Source organism: Phasianus colchicus, chromosome 5, assembly GCF_987193195.1.
Source record: "Phasianus colchicus chromosome 5, bPhaCol1.hap1.1, whole genome shotgun sequence".
NCBI classification, from domain to species: Eukaryota; Metazoa; Chordata; class Aves; order Galliformes; family Phasianidae; genus Phasianus; species Phasianus colchicus.
Window position 1 is genome coordinate 20,248,580 of NC_143440.1, and position 23,625 is coordinate 20,272,204.

Below are 23,625 nucleotides of genomic sequence, written 5' to 3' on the forward strand. Positions count from 1 at the left end.
CATAAACGCCTTTGGTAGGCCTTTGCACATAGGCCATGCACCTCTTGTGTGGATGACACAGAAACTCTAGCTCCTGCTTCAGATCAGAAGGACACACCCTGAGCATTGGTTTAACTCTTTTATCTTTTATTTGGGACAAGACAGCAAGGTCTACAATAACATGCCAGACAGAAGTTGGCCTGAGCTAGTGATTCAAAATTGTCTGATGTTAATAGCTGCTTGTTTGTGCTCTTGTCTCACTTCCTACCACGTGCTTTAAAGGATTTTAACAGACCTGAAGTGGTATCAATTTATGAACTCCTTCTGCCTTCATACAACATAGAAAAAAATGATGCCTTCTTGCATTCAAGTGAAATGAAGATAGGAGATTTATTATGCTGGACTGATAATACTGCCAGGATCCTTCTCACTCTTGAAAAAATACTTCTACAACTTTTTTCCTTATTTTTGAGTCTTCAACTCTGCTTGCCATAGGATTTTCCCAAGTTTATTCTTCTTTTCCTGTGCTTTATAATCCTGACTGATTGTCCAGGATAGGAATTTATACTTAAATGCATTCCTAAGCTGGAGCTTCCATCTCGTGCACAAATCAGAGTAAGAAAGGCTGTATTTTAAATGATACCTCTTAGCTGGTTTGGGTCCAATCTACTCTTGCCTCGCCACATCTCAGTGCTATTTAGCAGCTCTCAGCTGCAATTTAGCCATTAACAATGTCAAATTTAGAAAGAACTGACTGGCTCAAACACGAGGTGAGGGTTAATAAAGAAAACTCCCGGTTTTGTGCCATCCCAGCAGGTCCAGCTGCCAGCATTTCTAACAGCTGTGCTAGGGCCTCGCATCCTCTAATGTCTGCAAGCTCAGGGGAGCAATCCCTGTTTATATCACTAAATTTTTATAGTCCAGTCCAAAGGAATTCCTATACAGTGCTTTAGTCACTCTTGAGAGGCTTCTAACAGTACTCTGAATAAATAAACACTCAGCAGTTAACAAATAACCCAAATCAATCAACCTAGTGGCCATGTAAATGCAGGAAAAGCACATGCTAAGTGTTTGTGCAACATTTAGTGCAAGCCTGTAAGTGTAATACAAACAGAAATGAAACTATTTCATGGGCATTAGGACCAGCTTCTAAAAAATGAACCTTTTGTACTTTGGGATATTTTGTTTTCAGATCCAAATTTGCACTGGTTTTATATGAAGTTCCAAGCCAGGGGAAGCTTCCTTTTTTTTCTTAGCTCAGATCTGACTCAAGCCTAAGATACAGTTGTGCCATCAGGACTGATTCAGTCTGAACTGAAGCAGAATGATTCTCAGGGATCTAAGTATGTGCTGCCAAGTATGGGGACATACAAGGCCTTCACTGTCTGCACAACCCCTGTTGTTATGCAGCAGTACTCTAAGAGTCTTCTGTATCTGCTCCTACACCTACTGTAAAACTAGAGCAACAGCTCCTCTAGTAGTGATGCTGGGGCCTTTCCCTACATCCATGAAAACTGTATCTCTCTCCTCTCTCCTAAAGTCAGATGGACAATTTCTTACATGATCCCTTGCCATCCATTTGTGCACTGTGAGCTTTATCATGGTCTCCAAAACCTTGCAAGCTGCTTTGCACAGTTCTGGAAAATGGACAAATGTGGCTTCTCTCTTAGTAAAACATAATCTGCCCTGTTCTGCAGCACACACCTACTCCTTTTGTTTGACAGAGAAGTTTTTGCAGAGGTAAAGAGGCCAGCTGACACTAGGCCAGGAGCATCTGCTGGCCACAGAGCTTCATGCATGACTGCAGCCACTGGAGATGCTGCTTTGTGGAATTGTCTGCCCTGCTGATATACTCAGCAGCCTCTGGATCTGAAAAGCCCTTTATACTTCTGGCATGTGAAACAAATACTAATGCGTGTGTAGGAGAGGTCACTTTGGATTTCCATACAGACAGGTTTTCCTTTTTTTTTCCTTTAATGAGATTTCAGGAGAGGGCAAGGGAAGGTGGCTGGTGGAACATTATTATGGAGCCTGTAATTGCTTATATAGCTTTCTAAACTGCCTGCACCAAGATGAGCATGATGAAAGGGAGGCAAAGGGCTGCTGCTCTCTAGAGCATGGTGGGGAAGGGCAGGGAGACACAAGGGCAAGGGCTGCGGGAATAGAAAAGGGCTCTTCTGACATTGTATGTGTAATCTAATCTAGGCCATAATCATTTCCTACTGGCTCAGCATCAGTCACGTTGTTAGCCTAATACTGAAATAAGATCATACCTGCCAGTGACATTTGCTTTCCTATCTGGCCCATCTCCGTACTGCAGTACTTCCTGGTTCAATTCTTATGGGATCAACAATCTCAGTTATGTCGATCCAGGCATAGCACAAAGCTTTTGCTGAGCACTCCCTGCAGACCCAGAAAACCATCACAGTGAGTGCTTCAATATGCCATTGCTCTCTTGTGTAAAATAAGAACGAGTCCGTGCAACGATATGGGGTCTTATTCCCTTCCTTCACCCCACATTGATCACAAACAAACAACAAAAACTAAAAAGGCACGCAAAGAATATACCATATCTAAATCCATGCTATATCTGCACCCATACTGTGTGCAGTGTGGGTGGGACAACAGGTCTGGCAGGACAGATTTGTTCAGCTGTTACTCCACTTCCTCTGTTGACAGTAGGACCGCAGGACGAAGTGCTGCTGGCCCCTGCATTGCACCTCTGGCCATACAAGCTTGTGTTATGAACTTACATGTTCAACATGCTTCGGTCAGCAAGCCTCAGTCTTCAGGAGTTGTGGCAAGAAATGAGAGGTGTGCTTTCCTCAGATCAGCGCTGTTAGAACCATCACTCTACAAGCATCAATGTTTCCCTCCTTTTCCCATGCTCTCAAAATGACACGTCATTAAAAAGTCCTTGTAATAACCAGGCACTCTGTCACACTTCAGAAAATTGAAGAAACCTGGACAAGTTCCTGTGCAGGTCATAAATTTCTACTGAGCCTCTTGTACTTCCCAGGATGCCAACTACCTGTACCCCACTACTACCAACACTGCTCAGCACTTCCAGCTAGCCAGCCAGCCTCAGCAGCAGGAGAAGTCATCCGAGCAAAGAGAAAAAAAGAGCCCCTCTTGTTATAGCGAACACAAAATAACTGCATTCGTAATTTTTAGAATGCTAGCTAGGTTTCCAGATAGAAACTACAAACACTCTATAGATGCCCTTCTCCCGTCATCTTGTTGCATTTCAGGAGGGCTTAGAAGCCATAAGTTGGGCTCCTTTTTCATCTCTTATCTAATCATGAAGTCAAGTCCTTTTGTGAAAGAGACCATCTTTCAAGCTCTAAGGAAGCTTGTCTGATTAAGGACCTCAAGATTCAATTCCAAAAGAACGAATTTAAGATCTGACATTCTCAAAATGTGGTTTTAGCTTAGGTCTTCTTTTCCCATGAAGGTTTTAGCATCCTGGCTATTCCATTCCCTCCTAGCCTTGAATTTTTAATGACTTCTCTGCTTCTTGCTGCATTTCCTCTGTGCTGCCTACAAAGGCATATATGTGATATAGCACAAATATTTTGAGAAAATGTTAAAAAAATAAATCCCACAACACACACGCACATAAAAAGAAGCTTTCATGATGTGTTTCTTTCATGACCTAGAGCAAAAGAGACACTCTGCTTTTAAAACAGGTGTTGAACCAGAGGCATGAGTTAAACTGTCAGGCCCTCAGGTGGCATAGATAGCTGGTGTAACATTTTACGTTAGCTGGGGATCTACACACATAATGTAATTTTATGGCATTTTCCTGCAGATTATACCAAATTTTTATCATCTGGACATATTGATTTGCCTTTTGTTATTTATTTGTTAAACCCTCTTTAAGGGCAATTGGAGTTTAACTGCTGTGGTCCTGCTAGAGGATGCGTATTGATTTGGGCATTCATTTATTGATTATCTACTTTACTGCCAAATAATCCTTTCTGTTTGCCTGTCTTTGCCTACTTTGGATTCTGGAAGCCTGGAAATTTCACACACTGCCCATTATATGAACGAAAGGTATTGATATGCTAACTGTGCGGGAGGTGAGCGGAAGGAGTGGGAACCACATAATCATCATCTTGCTGTCCTATGTTCAGTCTGTGATGACTTATTTTGAAATCATTAGCTGAAAATATTGGCATTAGGCAATGAATAACATTCATATCAAAGAAAGAAAATTACTTTTTTAATTAAAAAAAAAAAAGCTTGCAAACACAATGGATTTCTAATCAGTCCCTCCAGAAAGTACAAGTACTTGCAAGGTCAAGGATGGTAAAACTGAGCTGAGGGGTGGGAACGAGGAGTTTGCAGAAAAGAAGACTTCTGTCTGGCTTTGTAGCTAGAACCTGTAACTATGGAATTGCCCACTTTATATGTATATGTATAAATATGTCAAATGGGAGTGATGCACTTTCTTGAAAGTGCTTTTACTATGCACTTGAATCTGGCAGTGTGGCCTTCTGGTCTACAGAGAAGGATTAAAAAGTAAACTAGGTATCATTACCTTTCACCGTCATGTCTGATTTCAAACTTTGTCCTTTGTATCAGAGTAGCTGAAACTGGGTGTTTGCTTAGCCTCAGGAAGTGATGTGTAATGCAAATTGTCTGGACACACCAGGACAGCCACATGCATTGTGGGTGTGAGGGTGGGAGAACTGCTCTGAAAATGTACCAGATGAAGTGTAACATTGATTGGAGTAAAGTGAGGAGATGGGAAAACTTATGGAAGTGTCCTCCCTAAGTGATACAGCTCAGGGGGGATCCTGCATTTTCAGTGTTATCAGGGAATAAATAGATGTTATCTGGTAATACTTGACAGTTGCCATCAGAGTGGGCAGAGCGTTGAGCTAAGCCCCACATCCTGCTATGGAGCAGTGGCCCAGGATGTGCTGCTGCTGTCATGGTGCTCCCTGCCATGGCTTTGGCAATGGGAGAGAGCCCCAAAGCAAGTATCTGTGGGGTTAACTGTGGAGCCATTGTGCACTAGCACAGTTGCAATTAATGCAATTTGTGCTATGGAAGGACAGAAGGACAAGGCTGAAACTGTGAAGCAAAGCACCAAAATGCCTGTGGCAGAAGAAAGAGGATGAGAGGAGCCTTTGCTCACCCCAAGTCCCACAGTCACGAATAAGGTGTGGACAGGAGGCAGAGGACAAAGTCTGTCAGAGCCTGGGGTGCTCTGCTGGAGCACACGGAGAGTCCCTCCACAAAGGCCTGAAGGAGGGCACTAGGCAGGAGACACAGAGAGCAACCCTGCACTGTCAAGAGTATGCACAAATTGACCTAGCATGCCTTTTCCATCTCTGATTTCTGAGTCAGAAAGAGAGAATGCCATTACAACCACAGCTCAGGCCAAATGAGAGCTGCACAGCAGGGGGCTCTTTGCAAATGGGTGATACACGAAGAATAAAATGAAAATGAATGAGCCAGAGCTCCAGGGCCTTCTCTCTCCTCTGGAACAGAAAACCCAGCAGCTACTGTAGAGCAACCAGTGCTACAGTTTCTCTGCTTTTTCTACTATGAAGAGCCCACGTCCTGGCAGGAGAGGAAGAAGAGGATTTAATACTTAAGCTAGTTTAATTTGTACCAGCAGAACATCCCAGATTGGGTCTGTCATAACACACTTTCTCTGGATGCTCATAAAACCCTTTCTGCGCACAGAATACAGAATAGGCCAGCTCTGCAGAGACGAATCCTCGTGTCAGCCATGTTTGTGCCTTGGGTGCTGTGAGCAGGGAGCTGCTGGCAGCAGGGAACCAGGGCTAATGGAGCTCCTGGGGCTTCAGGGGCTCAAGAACTGTGCACTAGTGTGCCTGGCTGCCTCCCACTGCTGGGGGCTCAGCAACCCACGGTGTTCAGGAGACAGGGAAGCTTGTCTCACTCTCTCTTTGGCTTTTGTCTTAATCCTGTCTGCTCTTCTGAGAAGGCTGATGGTGGAACTGTATGCTTGGAAACTGTTCCTGACCTTCATGATGAGTGCCGTAGCAACGCACACCATTTTTACATGTTAAGATGTGAGAGAAGCATAGGATCGATATGAAGGAATCTGAATGCCTATTATGACTCCTCCTTTGAAAACTGATCTCTAACTCTCTTTTCTAAAGAGAGCAAGGTAACAACAGTCAGGAGAGCTTCAAGCTTGGTGCAGAGCTAAGGATCAAAACATTGCAAAGCCATAATAGAGATGAATCCTAATGGATAGATGGATATAGGCTGATATTCTAGTAAGCCCGTTTAACTTAATAGATGTTAATGATGATGACAATATTGCAAAAGTATTTGGATCTACGTTTATCATTTTGCTGCAGTGTATTAAAAATGGAATTACTATTATTTTGAATCCATCAAAAAGCTGTTGCTAAGCATAGTGCCAAACTCTCTCCCTTTTTAAGTGGTAGTCAGTCATATACCAAATATTGCAAAGTATTATTACAGCTTTTTTATCCTTAATTAACACATTCCTAAATTTTCATCATTATCAATCCTGTCACTGCGTCTGACACATGTAAATGACTGGAAATAATTCCCTCAGAGCACTATTTCCAGATTGAAGCCAGCAAGTTTAGACTGCATCTTTGCAGCACAGTAACAGAGGACAAACTTGATGCCAAAGGCAGATATCCTTACACCTACTGTTAACAGACCTAAGTGTTAAGATAGGGTTTGCTGAGAAAAAACCTGATTTATTCAGAGACTGGGAAGTTTATACATTAGAGGACCCAACATTTCATTGCACGGGAGGGCAGAAGGACTTGCAAATCCAGCAGCAAAAATCCCACATCTTTTAGAGCAGTGAAGGAAGTACCAGAAGCTTTGGTTAGCAGCAATTGTGCTGATACAAATGAGCCTCCTCTGACAAGCTTGGCTCTGCTGAAAATTTCCCTTTCTAGCCTTCAGTCGTCATGCACAAAGCTACAATGAGTGTCTTTCTCATAATGGATCTTGCCAAGACCACAGGCCAAGCACAACTCTTCATTACTCTGGTGTAATTTACTGTGAAGCTAATAAAAGCAAGAAAGGAACCTTTTTTTCAGAGTATATTCCCTTGTTTGCTGGTACCCCACATTACTTTTAGGCATTCAGAGTCCAACCACAATCTGAGTAACCTAGAATTTTTCATTTATCCTTCCAGCATCTTTGTGGGTGTGGGTGGCCTCGCTGGGAGCCAAAGCATGGGCTGACAGGAACGACTTCCTCAAGGCCACACAGTCTGCAGAAGAGTTGGGATCGCATCTTGCTTCCAGGTACGAAGCCGGAAATCCAACCAGCTGGCAGTTTGATCTACCTAAGTCCCTCCCTGTCACACCCTCTGGTCTTTATCCAAAACACTGCCTGAGATCTTACATGTTCCAAAAGTGCCACTCCTGCTGCATCCCATGAGTCCCATACGTAGGCAATAGCCACCCTTAGTTAGCAAGGCATGTGGGAGACATGCTTCTCAGCAGGCTTCACACCAGGGAACAAAAAGGTCTAATCAGTCTTCTCTGATACGCTTTGAAGCAGCCACTTTGGTGTGCTCCATTTTCACTGCTAAGATGACTGGAGGCTCTCGCTGGGTCTTTGTGTTTACGGGGGTTAGATTTTAACCACATCACTTGCAGGTTAACTAAAGGGGCTGAAGTACCGCTAACTAACTAACTAACACAGGCTAAACTGTCCTTTGGGATGATGCAAATTCCTACCAAGCAACCTCCACAAGCTGCATCAGCTTTATTAAATACCAATTGTAAGAATTCTGTCTAAATGGTATTTCTGTGCAGATGAGCTGAGCAGTTTTAGAAGCCATTTAGCAGCTTTTTACTGCTACAAACCGGCTTTAATTCTCAGCTAAAATAACATACGCACTAAGCCCTTCTCTTCAGCTATTAAACACAGGCTGCAAGCTTTTGAGAGAGCTGAACTTTATTCTGCAGGCATGCAGATCCACTTATGCACTGCCGCACGCGGGGGAATACTTTACAACCAGGAGGTACCGCTTAATGAAGAGACAGCGATTTTCCCATAAAAGCTGGACGGCTCGCGAGCTAACGTGGCTTTCTGCGCTCTCGGACATTATGTACCGAAAATGAATGCTGCTTAAGAGAAGGCCCGCTCCTGCTGCTGCGGGGTTCAGGCCGAGCCGCAGACCCGGTTTCCCGAACGCGGGGTGTCGGAGCTTCGCAGGGTGCCGAGCGCCAGAGCGCAGCCCTCGCAGCACGAGCCGCAGGCCGAGCCCCGGCCCCCGCCGCGCTCCACCGCGCGCGGCCCCCGGCCGCCACCCGCCGCCAGGGCGCGGCGAGGCGCGAGGCCCGCGAGCGCTCCGCGGCGCCAGTTCCGCTCCCCGCCCGAGGGGGCGGCGGGGCCGGGCGCGACCCGCGGGCGGCGGCCTCGGCCGGGCAGGGGCGTCCGGCGGGGGCGGGGCGGCGGCGGGCGCCGCCCCGGGCCCTCCCCCGCCTCCCCGCCCCGCCGCCCCGGCCGCAGGCTCCTCCGTCGGGGCCGGGCCGGCGGAGCAGCCTCGAAGTTTGCGGAGCGGCCGGCGCCGAGGCCATGTGGCTGCTGTGGCTGCTGCTGGGCTCGGCGGGTGAGTGCGGGCGCGGGCCGTCCCGGGGCGCTGCCCGGCGGCGAGGGGGCGTGCTCGGCGCGGCGGGGGAGGGCGCGGGGCCTCGCGTCCGCCCCCGCCTCCCGGCGGCGCCCGGCGAGCGGGGGGCCTCCGGCCTCCCCTCCTCTCCCCTCCCCTGCGCTTCCCCACCTCCGGGCGGGCTGAGGCGGCGGGGGCTGCCCGCGGCGGGGCCGCGCGGCCGTGCCGGCCTCCCCTCGGGGCGGGCCCGGGCTGGGGGCGGCCGGCGGGTGGGCGAGGCGGTGCCGTGCTCGGCGCCGGGCGGGGAGCCGCTCGGGAGCGACACGGGCCCCGCCGAGCTGCCCCACCTCGTCTGGGCTGCTGGGTGGGCTGCGCCGCCAACTCGTCCTTCGGTAAACTTTTACACCCCCGCGGTCAGCGGCTGTCAAAGTCAGCGAGCTGCTGGCGTGCCGTGCGGCGGTGCTGCGGGCGTGAGGTGCTGCTGCTGCTCGGTCCTAGCGGGCTCTTGCCCGGAAAGTGGGTATCCGGCTGACTTCGTCCTGCTGCCGGCACGGGAATCGCTCCGTGCTGATGGATCGATGACACACAGTAGCGGAGTTTGGATTGTAAAGCGGGGTGTTCTTTTTTTCTTCTTATTGAAGAGCGTTTGTTGTCATTAAGGGCTTTTAAGTTTCACAGATTTCACGATGTAACTTTTGTTCTGTGGGCAGGAAGAAGGAGAGGTGCAGTGGGACTTGCAGTGTTTCAGAGGCACGTAACTGCCAGCTGTGCGTGCAGCGTGTGTAGCTGCTGTGTGGGTTTGGGCCTCTTTTCGAAATTATTTCAGCGGTTCTTTATTTGGAAACCTTCAGGCAAAGCCCAGGTTTGTTTATCTGTGTTGTGATGCCTTCTTCCTCGTTAAGTTCCATTATACTACAGTAACGTGGCCTGCACTTCACTGAGTTGTTCCTAGCAAGGCACACGTTCCCATGTGCAGTGTGTACGTGAGTGAACACGCTGGGCTTAGCGAGGGGCCTCGGTGCTGCCAGGCACCCACCTGAGCAAGGCAATCCCTCAGCCCACCCCTCACAGTCCTGTTTCCCATCTGGGAGCCTTGCATGCTGAGCTCTGCCCTTCTTGCACAACAGTTCCGCTGCAGTTATTTAACCAGTGACTCTGGCTTGCTTTGGAGCTGATGCAAAGAGCTTTCTGAAACTTTTTTTGTTGTTATTTTTATTTTTCTATTTTGAACATTCGCGTATTGGATCTTTGGGATTTTTGTTTAAGATGTTCCTTCCCCTGTATATTTTGGCAGCCCCACAACCTTCCCACAGGGAGAACTGGCTTGTCTTTGCCTGGCCTTTTAGTTTTGATAATTCCTGAAAGAATTTCTTTCCTTTTGAGTCTTTTTTGGGTACGGATCGGAAACTTTGAAGCCCTGGGGGTCAGTGTCAGCTAACAGAAAATAAACAGTGTTTCAAGTCTGTGTCTAAACAGTTGTTCCTGTTGCAGAAATAGCTGTTGGCTGGGATTGCATCAGTGGAGATTTGCAAGGCAAAGTTTGATATTTTATTTACATCTTTTCTTAATAGATCAGATGTCACTTTTGATTCTGAAAGACCTTGTCTGCAAGGGAAAAGTTTTACCTATGCTATGTACAGGGTGAATGTACACAAGGCTGACAGCTGATTAGAAGGAGACTGTCGTATCTCCAGCCACAACCTCCGCTCCCAGTACGAGAGCTTTCTGACTTTATTCCTTTCATTTTTCCAATCCCTGCCTCATTTCAGGTCCCACTGAGCTCTCATACCTTTACATGCCCAGGTAGCACTCCATTCTGCCATGCTCTGACACTGTTTCCAGCACTTCTCATGGCTCCAAGGCAGCTTAAGGGTTCCTGAATGCGGGTTAGGTCCTTCAAGGATTGCAGTTACCATCTCAGGCTGTAAGAACGTCATCAGGTTAAGGAAGATTGCTTTTTTTCTGACAACTGCAAAACTTGTTCCTGTTTTAGATTTGAGGTAGGTCTTAAAAATGTCAGTCTTCAACCTGCTGGAGAGTCAGAGTGCAGTGCATAGCTGGAATTCCTATGTGTGATCTCTAGGATATCACAGTCCAATGTAAAGACTATTCTGTTTTTTAAGCTATGTATAATGTATAGATGTTATACTTCCTAAAATATGCTCAGCTTGCTCAGTTTTAGGGGGAAGCTTTTTGTCTGCTCCCTCCTGTCTTTCGCTCTTGTGCTGTTGGGATCAAGACCTTGTTTCACAGAAAGCATAAACAGGCAGGGCCACATGTGTGCTGTCATCACAATTTGCTACTACATCTCAAAAGTCTAAAAAAAAAACCAGAACATCCCCAAAACTGAGGAGGGATGGAAGCTGCTCGAAGGGTTATGTTACTGCATTAATAATCTGCATGGTGTAATCCTACTAGCTTAAAGCTTTGGTATGCTGCAAAGGGAATACCTAAGATTTCTCTGTGCAGGACTTCATTTGTACTGATGTTGAGGTATTGCTTCAGTAGGATTTCTTTGCTGAAAACCCTCGTATTCTGCATGGGAGCTGAGGAGTGCTGTTGAGTACCATTCTGCTCTGCTGCTGTATAAATAAAGGGAGCAAGGAAAGCACTCTGCTTGCAGGCATGACTGTCCTGTGTATGCAGTATGCTTGTTTTGTATTCTTGATGCAGCCTTCTTAAAAACTTCTAAACCAGGTCTGTTACTTCAACAACCACAATTTTTCCTGTTCCATTACACGTGCAAGGTGCAGGTTGTAGTAGCATTTTGGTGTGTGGGTGATGAACAAGGATTCCTGTAGCAGCTTTGGCAAGTGAGGAAGCTCCCAGCTTGGCAAACCAATAGGAGAGAGAAGCGATATGCAAGAGGTGCTGGATATTTGCTGTAGGTGTACATCTGCCAGCAGATGAGGGGTGCTGTGTTAAGGAAAAGCTCCACATCTGGCTACAGGGCATCAGATGTTTGAGTTTTTTTGCTCAGAACTTCCTTTTTTGGTGGTTGGTACCGTACTCTTTTGTTTGCTATCAGAAACACTGGGTGCTGCCAACACCCAGTTGGGGTAACGGCCTGATTGCAATCTTGTAGTCATGTATCATGATAGAAAGTGGAGATTGTTAGCTATAAAGTAGACTGTAAAAATGCACCCCTTGTACAAATGTGAAATAAAATGTTCGAAGTTTACCGTCAGCCTGCAGTGTCTGATACACCAAGAGACTAGCCTGTTCTTTGGATGAAAGGATTTCATGGTGATAGTATAACATGTTTATTGTGACAACAGCAATCCAGCATCCTGCTTCCATTTGTTTGTTGATTATCTCCCAGGTGAGGAGTAAAACAGCTTCACTTGTCATAAATCTGGGAGGCTGGTTACAGAGCTGATGGCTTCTTAGACAGCAGTGGTGGGATGAGCAGAGGTTCAGACATCCCTGTTTGGTCAGGAAGGGCTGAGGCAAGAATAGTTTTATCACCTAGACACAGGCTTTGTTTTTTAAAGCCAGTAAATCTCACAGAACAGCTTCTGTGATGTTCTGTCCTGTGGTTGCCCTCTGTCTGCACAGGCAGAAAGGCAGTCATGTAACGGGCCTGAAAAATCCATAGCGTGAGATCCACAGTGATGATGGCAGTGCTCTCATTTTCAGCATCCTCAATGTTGTGGAAGCTGACGATGATTTTAACGAGGTGGTGGGAAGCCTTGTAGGCTGTCGTTGTTAGGTCGCCATGTCTGTTGCAGACAGGCTGTGATGTCCTACCTTTGGTAGGAGGCACTGCCAGGGGTATTGAAGCTGGTGTTTTCTGAGCCTTAATGTGGAATCTATACCATTGTCAGTGGGTAGTTTTAGAAGATGAGGAATGAGAAAATCTGATGTCTCTACAGTTGTTTTTGTTTCAGTGGGTTTTGTTATCTTTCTTTCTTTTTTTTTCTTTTAAGTATTAAAGCAAAACTCTTGCTCTGGCAAGATCTCCTAATGGGATATGCAAAGATGCAGAATGAAGTATTTCAAGTGAAACCAGTTTTAATGATGAGATGCATTTTAAGGTGTCTCTAAAATGAAACGCTGAATGACGGACTGCCCTTTGCCTGCAGTGTAAGTAGATCGTGGCTGAGGGTAATTTTATAGTCAGCCATTAGTATAATCAGTTTATCCCGAATTTACTGGATGCTGAAGAATTTTCGAGACAGAGCTTGCATGTGTTTTAAAAAAAAAAAAAAAAAAAAAAAAAAGGCAAAGAGGTCTGCTGGAGCACATTTAACTAAATTAGCCTCTCTTGCAATGAAACTTTTAGCTTAAATATATGGTCAATGAGAGATATGGGCTGTGAATTTTGCACTGCATTTGATGTGGGCTACAAGTGTGTATCCAGATGCTTGTAGGACATGTGAAAACTTGCTCCACTGCGGTAGCTTGGTCTTCTTGCTTGAGTCTGTTGTTTTTCCTCTTGGAAGCCTCTCACACAGATGTACAACTGTCAGATGAGAGACGAGTTCAAGCCAACCTTATGCTGCGTGCAGAATTGGCCATCGAGACTGAAAAGCTCTTTAAAGGGAGAAGGTGCTGAAATGCTGGTTGTTTCTGGTGTGTGTATGCATTTTGATTTGCACATGTGAAATGTGAGGAGGTATCTAAACAGAGCCACTGATCTCCGTTCTTTCTTGTTCTCATTTGGCAGCATGGATAGCCATTTCTTGATTGCAAAGAAACCTGTAGAATTAGGTATCTAATTTAGCTGCAGCCCACAAAAACATGTCCTCGAAAGTTTGAGAAGTGAAAGGTACTTCCTATTAGTGTGAGAGGTGTGCTGCAGGATGGGAGCGATGTGGGCAGGTAACCAAAACGGCCTGGATGAGTGAAATAGAAATGAAGGGATCCTGCAGGAGGGCTGCTGGGCAGAATCACCTCTTTTGTGGTTCTTAAGCCTTCCTCCTGCAGTGGCCTGAGCAGCTGTGAACCTGAGCACGATCAAAACACGTGCAGTAAAGCTGCTTTTTGGGTGTGAGTAAACGGTTGCACAGGTTGCTGTGTGATACATTCTGTGATGGTCAGGGACCTGAGATAATGAATGGAAGGGGATGTGGCAGCAAAGCTTTTAAAATGAGTGAAGCTTGAACCCATGGGCAGGATCTTCTCGGATTAGGGGTTGGTTTGGGGGGGTCCTCACCCTTAAAATGAGTATTAAAGGTCATTGGCAGCCTGTGAGACTTAGTTTATTAAAGATCAGGAAGTGCTTAGATTGAGAATGGTTGGACTGTGCTGTTCTGGATTTTTTTTTCCCTTTTACCAATATGAACAGTTGGGTTTGGAGTTCTTTTGGACACCAACTCTCCTTCTTAACAGCTTTCATTTATGCTGTTAGTGCTATGGATCCCTGTTTTAGTCAGGAGCGATATCTTACAGGTAACTACAGGCATGTTTCCAAGGTTCAGAATTACTCATGTCTTTGAAATATTCTGTTTTGCTGGTAAGAGCTGGGTACAAGGTAGGATTCTCTTGGCACTGTGAATTCTTCTCGGCTATTCATCCCTGTTTTTCATTTCTGTTCTTTTTGTTCAGTACTTCTTTTTGTTACAGTGAAGGTTCTTCATTTGTCATTAAGATTCTTCAAACACAGGAGTTTCAGGTTTAGCATAACGTGAAATGTGATAAAGACACAAATAGATATAATAATAAAAATCTATATAATTGGCAAGTTGCACCTTTTTTCTCCTCTTACAAGGCAAAGGAAAGAGCTGGCAACCTATAGTTCTGTTGCTTACACCTCCTTTACTGAACCTTGTGGTCACTTCATCTTTTTTTTCTTTAGATTTGAATCACTCATTATGTTTTTGGTGGAAAGTGACATCACTTGATAAATGAAACTTAGACATGTAGGATGCCCTTGTGCTGCTAAACTTGCCCCTTTTTATCTGTTTTTCCCTTACCCACTGCTCAGCTGTGCCATGGTAAGGCCCAGCCCTGGGCTGTGTGTCTTACTGCTGTGACTGAGCTTGGGAAGTGCTGTTTGGCTAGAGCAGGTTGCTGAGGTCTTGGTCTCAATGGGTTCTTGATGCAGTTTTACAGGTGCACTGTGCCTCTTGAGCAAAGTGTTGAATTTCTTAGTGATCATATATGAAATTCAGTTAATATTTACTTGCCACACAATGCAGGGTGTGTGTGTACAGATGGCTAAATGTGTTGTCAGTGTTGGCACCTCACTGCTGGGGAAACCAATACAAAATGTGCTAGAACAGTTCCTCACACTGTTAAATTTGTGTAGTAGCCCTACTTTGCTGGAGGTGCCAAAGCACATCAGTTGTTCATGGACAGGTACATTAATAGACTCACCACTTAAAAGCTCCAAAGGAAAAGTGTTGCAGCAATGGCAGTGAGCCTCAAAGGAAAGCAACTCTTCTGCCTGGCTAACCTGGCTCCTGTCCGTGGCACGAGTTGCTTTTGTGGCTATGGCTGAAAACATGCAGATCAAGAGCTGGGTAGGAGTGGAGGCCACTAAGGTGAATAGATGGTCTGACTGGAGCCTGAAGTGCACATGCTTTTTGCCTTGAGGAGAGCAGCTATCTACCTGAGAAGTTCAGGGCTCTTTATAGCTTGTCAGGATGCCGGTCTTGAGGGCGGGAGACTGAAACCTTGCAAATGTGAGCCGTGATAAGAAACATGTCTTACCAAGGACTTGGCGTCATATGAAACAGAGTCTGCAGCTTTGCTTGTTTGGGTAACTGGAAAAACACAATACAGATGCTGAGATCAAGATTTGCTCAGACTGGCAGAATGCGAAGGGCGCTTGGCAAATCCTGGAGTCTGGAAGAACTGTACTTACTGCTTAATCAGTTTTAAAAGACTATGTCATTAAACTAATTAGACGTAATTCAGAATTGGCTAACAGGAGCAACAGCAGTGTGTTTGTGTTGATTGCAGTCTATTCAAACTCAAAATAGTTCTGTTTCTTTCTTTGAAGACAACCTTTTGAAAGGTGGAAAGAAAGTGAAGAGGGACAAAAAAAGAAATCCATGGGCTGATGCTAGTTACATGCATTAATGAAGTGCTGGCTGAATTAAAACCCAGGATAGTGGGTGAAATAAAAGGCTGTGTGGAATAGCAGGTAGAATTGTGTGAAAAGCAAAACCAAAAGCATGTTGAACTTCTAAATGAATAGACCATTCACTGTACTGTGTAACTGAGGTCTGGCATGTTAAACCTGCCTTGTATTTAATGGATTCCTGGTGTAATTCTAATTTACATTCTCTAAGAAATTTCTCTTTCCTAAACCTTTCTGAAGGCAGATCTACCTCCGCTTGTTTGGCATGTTCTCTCTTGGGGTTGTAGTGGCTTTGGATATCAGTAAGCGTGAAGGTGTGAGAGAAGCATGCCCTGAAATTTTTCAGCCTATTAACTGTAAAGCAAACCACAAGTATTGGTCCTTCTGCAGTCAGTTTGACCAGCAACCCCTACACAGATCTGCAGGCAGTATGTGAGCTTCAGGAATTGATTTCTTTTCACTTCTCTGAGGAAGGACCAGAAGGCACAATGAACCAGTCAGGAGTGCACTTCTAACCAAAGATCAATGAGATGTGACTGGAGCATTGATTGAGTACCAGTAAGATAAAAATGACAATGCTAGGAGACTTTCTAGCATTACTCATAAACTTCACAATCTTGCAAATCAGTAAGCAGTATCAATTTTACCCTAAAAATCTTTGATGAGGGGTGTTAGTTTCTGTTTACAAGCTTGAGGTAGAGTGATGCCAGCTCCTTTTTTCATACCAGGATTGCTGACAGTGTCACACATTGCCTTTTTAAGCTTTTTTTTTTGATTGCAACCTTTGTCTTCCAAAAAAGAGTCCAGAATAGTTGCAGGGATTTTTTTTACACTTGAATTATATGTCCATTAAGGATAAGAGCACGACAGCAGTTTTTCTTCCTCCTTCCAATTTTCCTTAAATGGAGAAACAAAATGTTATAAAACATATATATTATAAATCATATGATTTCCTCTTTGCACTGCAACTTTAAATGACCTTTCTGTGAAATGCTTGTCCTTTTCAACAGCTGAGGTAGTAGTAGATGCTTCATAGAGAACCAGTGATTCAGAGTTCCTGCGTGTTTGCTCTTCTGAGGTAACTTATCCCGGTGTTTGTCTCTTAGTTACATTAGCAGAGACCACCCAGATTTAGTGGCACTTGATGATGGTTTGCACAGCTATAACATGTCATCAGTCTCACCTTCTAGATGGTATAGAAAGTTTCTGCCTTTCTTGTACAAAATTCTGCATATTAGAGACAGTGGACATTTCTGCTCTAGTTTTCTGGAGCAGCTTTGTTCAAGCTTTCAATGTGAAGGACTCTCTATTTACAAATGAGTTCAGTAGTAGACTTCAGTGACTAATCAGATAGGGTATTCTTAAAATTTCTAATGGGATCCTTGAAAATCTGCCAAGGGATGACATAGGTTTTCTAATGAATTGTTTTAATGGAGCTCTGGCTTGCTATTTGGTTAACAGTCTTCAGGGTAGCTTCAGGCTGCTTACTTTCCAATTTTCTTGTGTTATCTGGAGATAAATGTCCACCTTATCGGAGCTTAATAGCCAATTAGCTGAAAGAAATAATATCTGAAAACATAAAAAGCAGTTTTGTTCACTGGCAGGATATTCTTGTCCTAACTGAAGCTGAATCTTGCCTGTTGACTGCCATTGCTCCTTTTAAACAATCTCACGGGGAAACTGTTCAGCCTGCAAAGCACGGTTTGGCTGATTTTTTTTTTTTTTTTTTTCCCCCCCCGCTTCATTTGTTTGCTCATCAACAGGTACAAAGTTGTGCAGCCCACCTTGCTGAACAGACTTTCTCGTTTTTAAGAAGCAATCAGTATAACTTCCTCTAGATCTGTGGAGAGCCTGAAGAGACCTGCATGAGACCTGTCAGCTCCTGTAAAAAATTAAACCTACGTGACTTCTGAGGTATCTGGTGATTATCTCTGTTTTGGACAGGAAACATGCCTGATAGGAGATACCTCAAAGGGAAAGTGACACAGAGCACTCCTTCCAAACACCCAGCTCACTGCACTATTGAGGGCAAGATTTGCAGGCTCAAGAACTCCAAGCTGCTTCTTTGCTGTAGCAGAACTAACTTGGCATAGACTCAGTAGGTATTCCAGTGTTATTTAGTTCATTCTGGAAGGAATGTGTTGGCCTGTTGTTTTGGAAGAAGTGTATTATTGAAATGCTGTAGTGCCTGTTTTGGTTAGAGAATGCTTTGAGTGAGAGCAAGCTCAGCTGTCAAAATTCAACCCTTGGTATAAGCAACTATACCAAGAGCTTGTTATTGCATGTTTCCAAGGCAAAATCATTTTGGAGAAGATGAAACATACAGATTTCTAGTCTGTTTTTAATTAAGTTTCCTAAGTTGTTCCTTTCTTCTCCTCCCATGAAGCACCCTCAGCATTAAGCAAAGGTAAATGTATGCATACAAGAGGAAAACAAAAATGAACGCCATACCAGGAGTTCCCATTGAGCCCTGAGCCCGTTAGGGCAAGTAAAAGAGGATAGTTAATTTCCATATCAACAATGCCTTGAAATGGCTAGATACTGGGGTTTGCCTCTAGAGTTGCTGTGGGCTGAGTTTGGTTGGACGTTGAGCAGCAGGGCTTTGGGAACGTGTCATTCATGGAATCATTTCAGGTGAGGAAAAAGCCACAAAGATCTCCTAATCCAGCTGTGAACCTATCGTACCACCATGCCCACTAAAGCATGTCCCTGCATACTATATCTACCCTTTCCATGAAAACCTTAAGGGATGGATGATGCCACCACCTCCCTGAGCAGCCTGTTCCAATGTGTCATCATCTGAGAAGAAATTTTTCTTCATATCCAGCTTGAACCTCCGGTGGTGCAACTTAAAGCCATTCCCTCTCATGCTGTCAATATTATAGAGGAGTAAAGGTTGACCCCCACCTCACCACAACCTCCTTTCAGGTCTGTGTAGAGAGCAATAAAGTCTTCCCTGAGCCTCCTTTTCTCCAGACTGAACAATCCCAATTCTCTCAGCTGCTACCCATAAGATTAGTGCTCCAGACACCTCATCAGCTTTGTTGCCCTTCTTTGGACATACTTCAGATTCTCAGTGTTTAGTAGAGAGTGACCAAAAACTGAGCACAGTACTTAAGATGCAGCCTTACCAGTGCCGAGTACAGAGGGATGATCACCTCCCTGGTCTGTTCTGCAACAGCTCGGCCTCCTGTGTTCTAATCAGAGTCCCTGAACAGGGTATTAGCTGCATACTTGCTCAAAGATTTCTGCATATGTCTTTACTTGTTTACTACTGATGAGTGAATTATTCAAGATACGGCTATGGGCCTTTGATACTGATACTTTGCTTTTTTTTTTTAATGATGTTCTCTAAAAAGCAGTTTATATATTTGGAAAGCTACTGCTCAGTATATGTCTTCAGGTACCCATCTCCTTAGAATCTGAGCAGCACAGAAACATAAATTATGGATGCCTGCAGCATTCCCGTGGGATCGGAGAGCATTAGTAATCATTAACAGATAAAGAAAACTGAAGCCAAGGAAAGCAGAGTAATGTGATCATACGAGACATCTGTGGTAGGGCTGAATCCTCTCTCTGGTCTTCTCAGATTCTACCCTGAAAGCTGCCCTTTCCTGTAAGGGATCCTGTTGGTGAGGCTGGGCTGTGTCACAAGCACCGACATTCATCTTCCTCCTCCTGAAGCTCACAGTCCTGCCAGGGAAAGGATTAGGAGCTGACATGCTGACATTACACCGTGTATTGTTTAACTCGGGTCAGATGAGATACGGCTGCCAGTTTGACAGCTGAGTCTGTGTCTGCCCTGACTGTAGCAACTGCTGCTGGTGGTGAAGGCTCCAGAAGTGTGAGACTTCGGTAACTGTGTGTAGGCAGCACGTAGGGCTGTTGGCTTAGCATGCCCAGTGTAGGATTGGTAAGGGGCAGGTAGGAGAGCATGATGTGAGATGAATGTGTGTGACAGCATGTCTGTTTTCTAATGGCACAAGTAAACGATGGCATCCGTGGAAAATACAGGTGGGAAGTGTGGTAGGAGTAGAGAGTTCTCTTTCCTAGATTACTTTTATGCATCAGTGATGGAAATGTTCCTTGGTGGTACTACTGACAACCTCAAGTGACTGTAAGAGTGTTTTGAATCATGACTGGATTCCTTGGCTTTCTACTGAGCTTGTAGTTGAATTTATTTGCATTGGCAAAAAGGTTAGCTATCTTGGAGGCAAGCTGTGTGTAGACTTCAAGTGTCTTGAAGTAGTAGGGTTTCAAGGCCACCTTTGCTTCCTCAGGGCAAATCCTGCCACTGAGCATATGTTGTAGATCACATTTTTTATGTGTGTTTTTTTTTTCTTCCCCCTAGCTTCCTTCCTACTGCCCTTTCCTTTGAACACAGTCATCTTTTTCCTTTTTTTTTTTTCTCCTCTGAAGAAGTAGTAAGAGGTGGTGGTTACTGAAATTACTCAATTCTGTATGTGGAGCACTCACAGTGCCTCTCTGAAGTGGGGATTTTTTTTTACAAATGGGTAGAGTGGAATATAAATCAAGGTGGTGTGTGCTCATGTACAGACAGGGCTGAGACAACATCCTGGAGATAACAGTGATCCTTGGCAGTGCTTAACATTAAGCAGATTGTTTGCTGTTGGCCTTTCTGCCTAGCTCGAAATGGTGATACCACCTCAGTTTCTTTAGTTTCATAAATGCTGGTAAGTGCTCAGTTCCCTGAAGTGAGTGGTATCAATAATTCATTACTACTTAATTGCTGGAGCTGGTTTCTGATTGATTTGGTAAGTAGGACACTAGGAAATGGTACGCTTCCCCTGTCAGCTACACTTAGCTGCTTTGGCTGATGCCTCATGGAGAGTTGTCCCCATGCCGCCTTCTTCCAAGGTTTCTTTGCCCCGGGCCACAATAAAGCCAGGGGAGCTTGCAGAAAGAACGAGGCAAACAGCATGAAATGGAGTCGTGGATTTATTTGTGTTGCTTACAACGTGTTCTTGAAGGGCTGAGCTGCAGGCAGGCTGGGGTGGGAGGCTCAGGCCTGTGTGAGTGGCACACGTTGTTGCTGTCAGCCACTTCTGCTCCATGACTTGTTCAGGTAGAGAGACTTCTCGGGCACTGATAGATTGGTTCCTGCTGGTGCTCTGAGTGAGTAAAGGTCTTCTGTTTTGGTCTGATGTTGAGAAGGCTGTTTCACTGGTCACTTGAACATCACTCCTTTGAATCACACAGTTTCTGATGGTTTTCCATCAAAGTGGGAGTACTTCATTTGGGAGTGGATGTCAGTGGTAGTTTCATTTTGCTCATACCATCCTAGCATCCATCGTGAGCATTTGGAACGATGCAGGTTCTCCTTCCTTGCAGTCAGCATTTCCCACGTGCCAGAGAGCAAGTGCCTCCAGTTAACCAGTGTGGAGAATGGAAAGTTCCTTTTCTGGCACTGGAGAGGAGAACTTTAAACTAGATGTCCAGGAAAATAGGTGGTTCTTGCTTTTATTAGCATAGAATAGTTTCTGTACTGTGTAGGATACGGAATAAAATAAACATGAGGAAATATACTGTGTAGGATAGGAAATAAAATAGAAAAGCAGCGCAGCATGACAATTTACAGGCTTAGGAATGAGACATGGGAAAGGGGAAGGACTGTTTGTTTGTCTACATAATTTATCTCCAAGTGCTACTGTAAGCTTTTTTTCCTTTTATGAGTGTATTGTACATTTCAAAGATAGGTGAGTACAACAGGACTTCGATCATAGCATCTTCTGATCACTTTTAGTTCAGGACATTGTCTTTATCTTAGAGAATGTGCACAGTTCAGCCATATGAATCCTTCTCAAAGGCACTGCCAAGTCCTAATAAATAGCACACATCTCCACGTGTTCTGAGTCTGGATTACCCTGGAGAGATTAGAAAGGAATATGTTACTTTTTTAAATTTTATTTTAGTTGGTTGTTTTTTCTTCATGAATGTACATAGGTTCCAAGTAGATATAGCTCTAAATTAAGCATGTTGAGAATTATTGTATTACTTTTTTTCTACTTTTTTGGGGCTTGGATTCTCCTTTTCTTTGAATGAATCTACATGGATATATTTCAGTAGATCTGCTCTGTTTTAAGCTGCAATGTGTGAATATGCAGGTGTATTGACAGCCTGATTCTCAGAGATGAGTCTTTTTGTTTTCAGGTGTTCTGGTGTCTTTAAATTTCATTGAAATGACAAGGCTGGAAAGAACATCAGTGTCACTAAGCTGCTTTGCAGGATTTCCTCAAGATCACTTCATTTCTTCCATTTCCAGTCAGCAAGGTTCCTTTAAAAATGTAGGTTTCTAAACCCAAATTTCAAAAGATGAAATTTCATTGAAATGGAAAGAAGTTAATCATTTTAGCCAGCTGTAATTTGTTCTGTTCACACAGTGTCAGTCTCACCTCTCTTCCGAGGAAGGAGAGAATAATTGGACGTAAAAGGTGCTTTTACTTCGAGTGAACTTGTTAAAACTGGGAGTTTTGACTTGGATTCTTGCAGCTAGGATATCGAAAGCAGCCTCTGCAGTATATTCTTAAAGCTGTGTTTTTTTTTAAAGACTCACAGAAAGATTTATTGTGGGTTTCTCTGGTAGCAAATTGAGAAGTCCTGAGCAACTATGGCTTAAACCTTCATTTTTCATGAGCACAATGTTTGAGTCTGTGCTGATATTTTCCACCATGATTCTAATATCTTCAAAGGAGCAACTTTGCAACAGGAGAAGATATTGAGAGAAGATGTTGGATGACTTGGGCTGATGTGTGTGGAGATGGAATAGTTGCATTTCTATTCCCAGTGGCAAGTTTTGTGCTCTGGTTGAGGGTCGATTTGGTGGAAGGAAGCTTAATTTTCATCTTGCCATGCGGAATTGTTGCTGCTAAGTAAGTGGTTGATCCCAGAACATCACTGGTAGCATGTGCTTCCTGCTGACAGAGTGCTTCTAAAACAAACCACAGTTGTTGACGTACTGGAGGAGCTGTGGAGTCATTCACCTCCAGTCACTGTGGATGACATGACAGTTTGCTCTGCCTTGGCCTCATGAGAAATACCATTCCAGGTACCTGAGCCCATGCTGTCACTGTGTTCTGGCCCTTCCTGAAGTGTGTTGATTACATGGTTATCTGGAATGTACTGAGAAACTTTTGATGGATGTCAAATAGTGACAGTAATGAAGCTGCAAAGTTGCCTTGTTGATAGCGGTCTTGGTGACAAAATGGTCTTCCTGCCTTTGGGATGAGCCTTTGTGGCTGCTAAAGGGATGTTTACCACTGGGATCAGATTTTTAGAGGAAGTAAGAAACTAATTTTCACCAGACAAAACCGTGGGCACTGGATTTCTGTTTGTATTAACTTTACACCTTCCAACCAACTATGGAAACTCATGTTGGCTCACTTGAAATCTGACTGATGGGGTGAATCTTTCCTGTTATTGCCTTTGGGATTAGCATATTGCATCACATAGGCAAGATGCTGATCAAACGAGTAGCCTTAGTGGAAAGGGAGAACATCCATCATCAGCTAAGGACTTCTACGTTTGGGTTAATGTTGTGTTACAGACACGTTGAGGCATCCTTCCTGGATTTGCATGTGGAATTAACTTCCATTGTTTTGGTGCTGATAACACTTCAGTTAAAGTTTTTTTTTTTTTTCACACGGTTATCAGCTGTGTTGTAGTCAATACTTAGGGTATTCCTTTTACTTCTCGGGGAAATCTGGAGGATATACAACGAAAATGTAAAGAGATAGAGGATGGTTTATGTTCCTGGCTGTGCTGCATTTTCTGCTTCATGTGTGAAGGACATGAACGTGGTGTAGGGCATTAAGGCCCATGATGTGTTTTGTGCTAGAGTCCTGGGCGAGATTTATCATTGCATTATATTTTCTGTGTTTTAGTTTTCCTTTTATAATCTTTCAGCTAATCCACAGAATATGGATCAATGTCAGAAGTAATTTTTTTGTGTTAACTTCCTGAGTCAGAAATATCCATATATATAATTAGCAGCAAAGCAATA

The 23,625-nt window shown here is 44.3% G+C and overlaps 1 protein-coding gene across 10 annotated transcripts in view; it reads left to right on the plus strand.

The window, feature by feature from the left end:
- Positions 1–23,625, plus strand: part of LDLRAD3 (low density lipoprotein receptor class A domain containing 3) — a 196,748-nt gene that overhangs the window by 82,942 nt on the left and 90,181 nt on the right. Inside the window, exon 6 of one of the 10 annotated variants that reach the window (XM_090140810.1) lies at positions 7,151–7,262. The exons of 8 other annotated variants lie outside the window; for them this stretch is intronic. Coding sequence is in view for 1 of the 2 variants with exons in the window: in XM_031593346.2 (XP_031449206.2) it covers positions 8,545–8,578 (34 nt within the window). In the remaining variant the exon portion in view is untranslated. Of the gene's footprint in view, positions 1–7,150; positions 7,263–8,460; positions 8,579–23,625 lie in introns of those variants that run through there. One more of the 10 variants, XM_031593346.2, reaches the window with a different exon arrangement.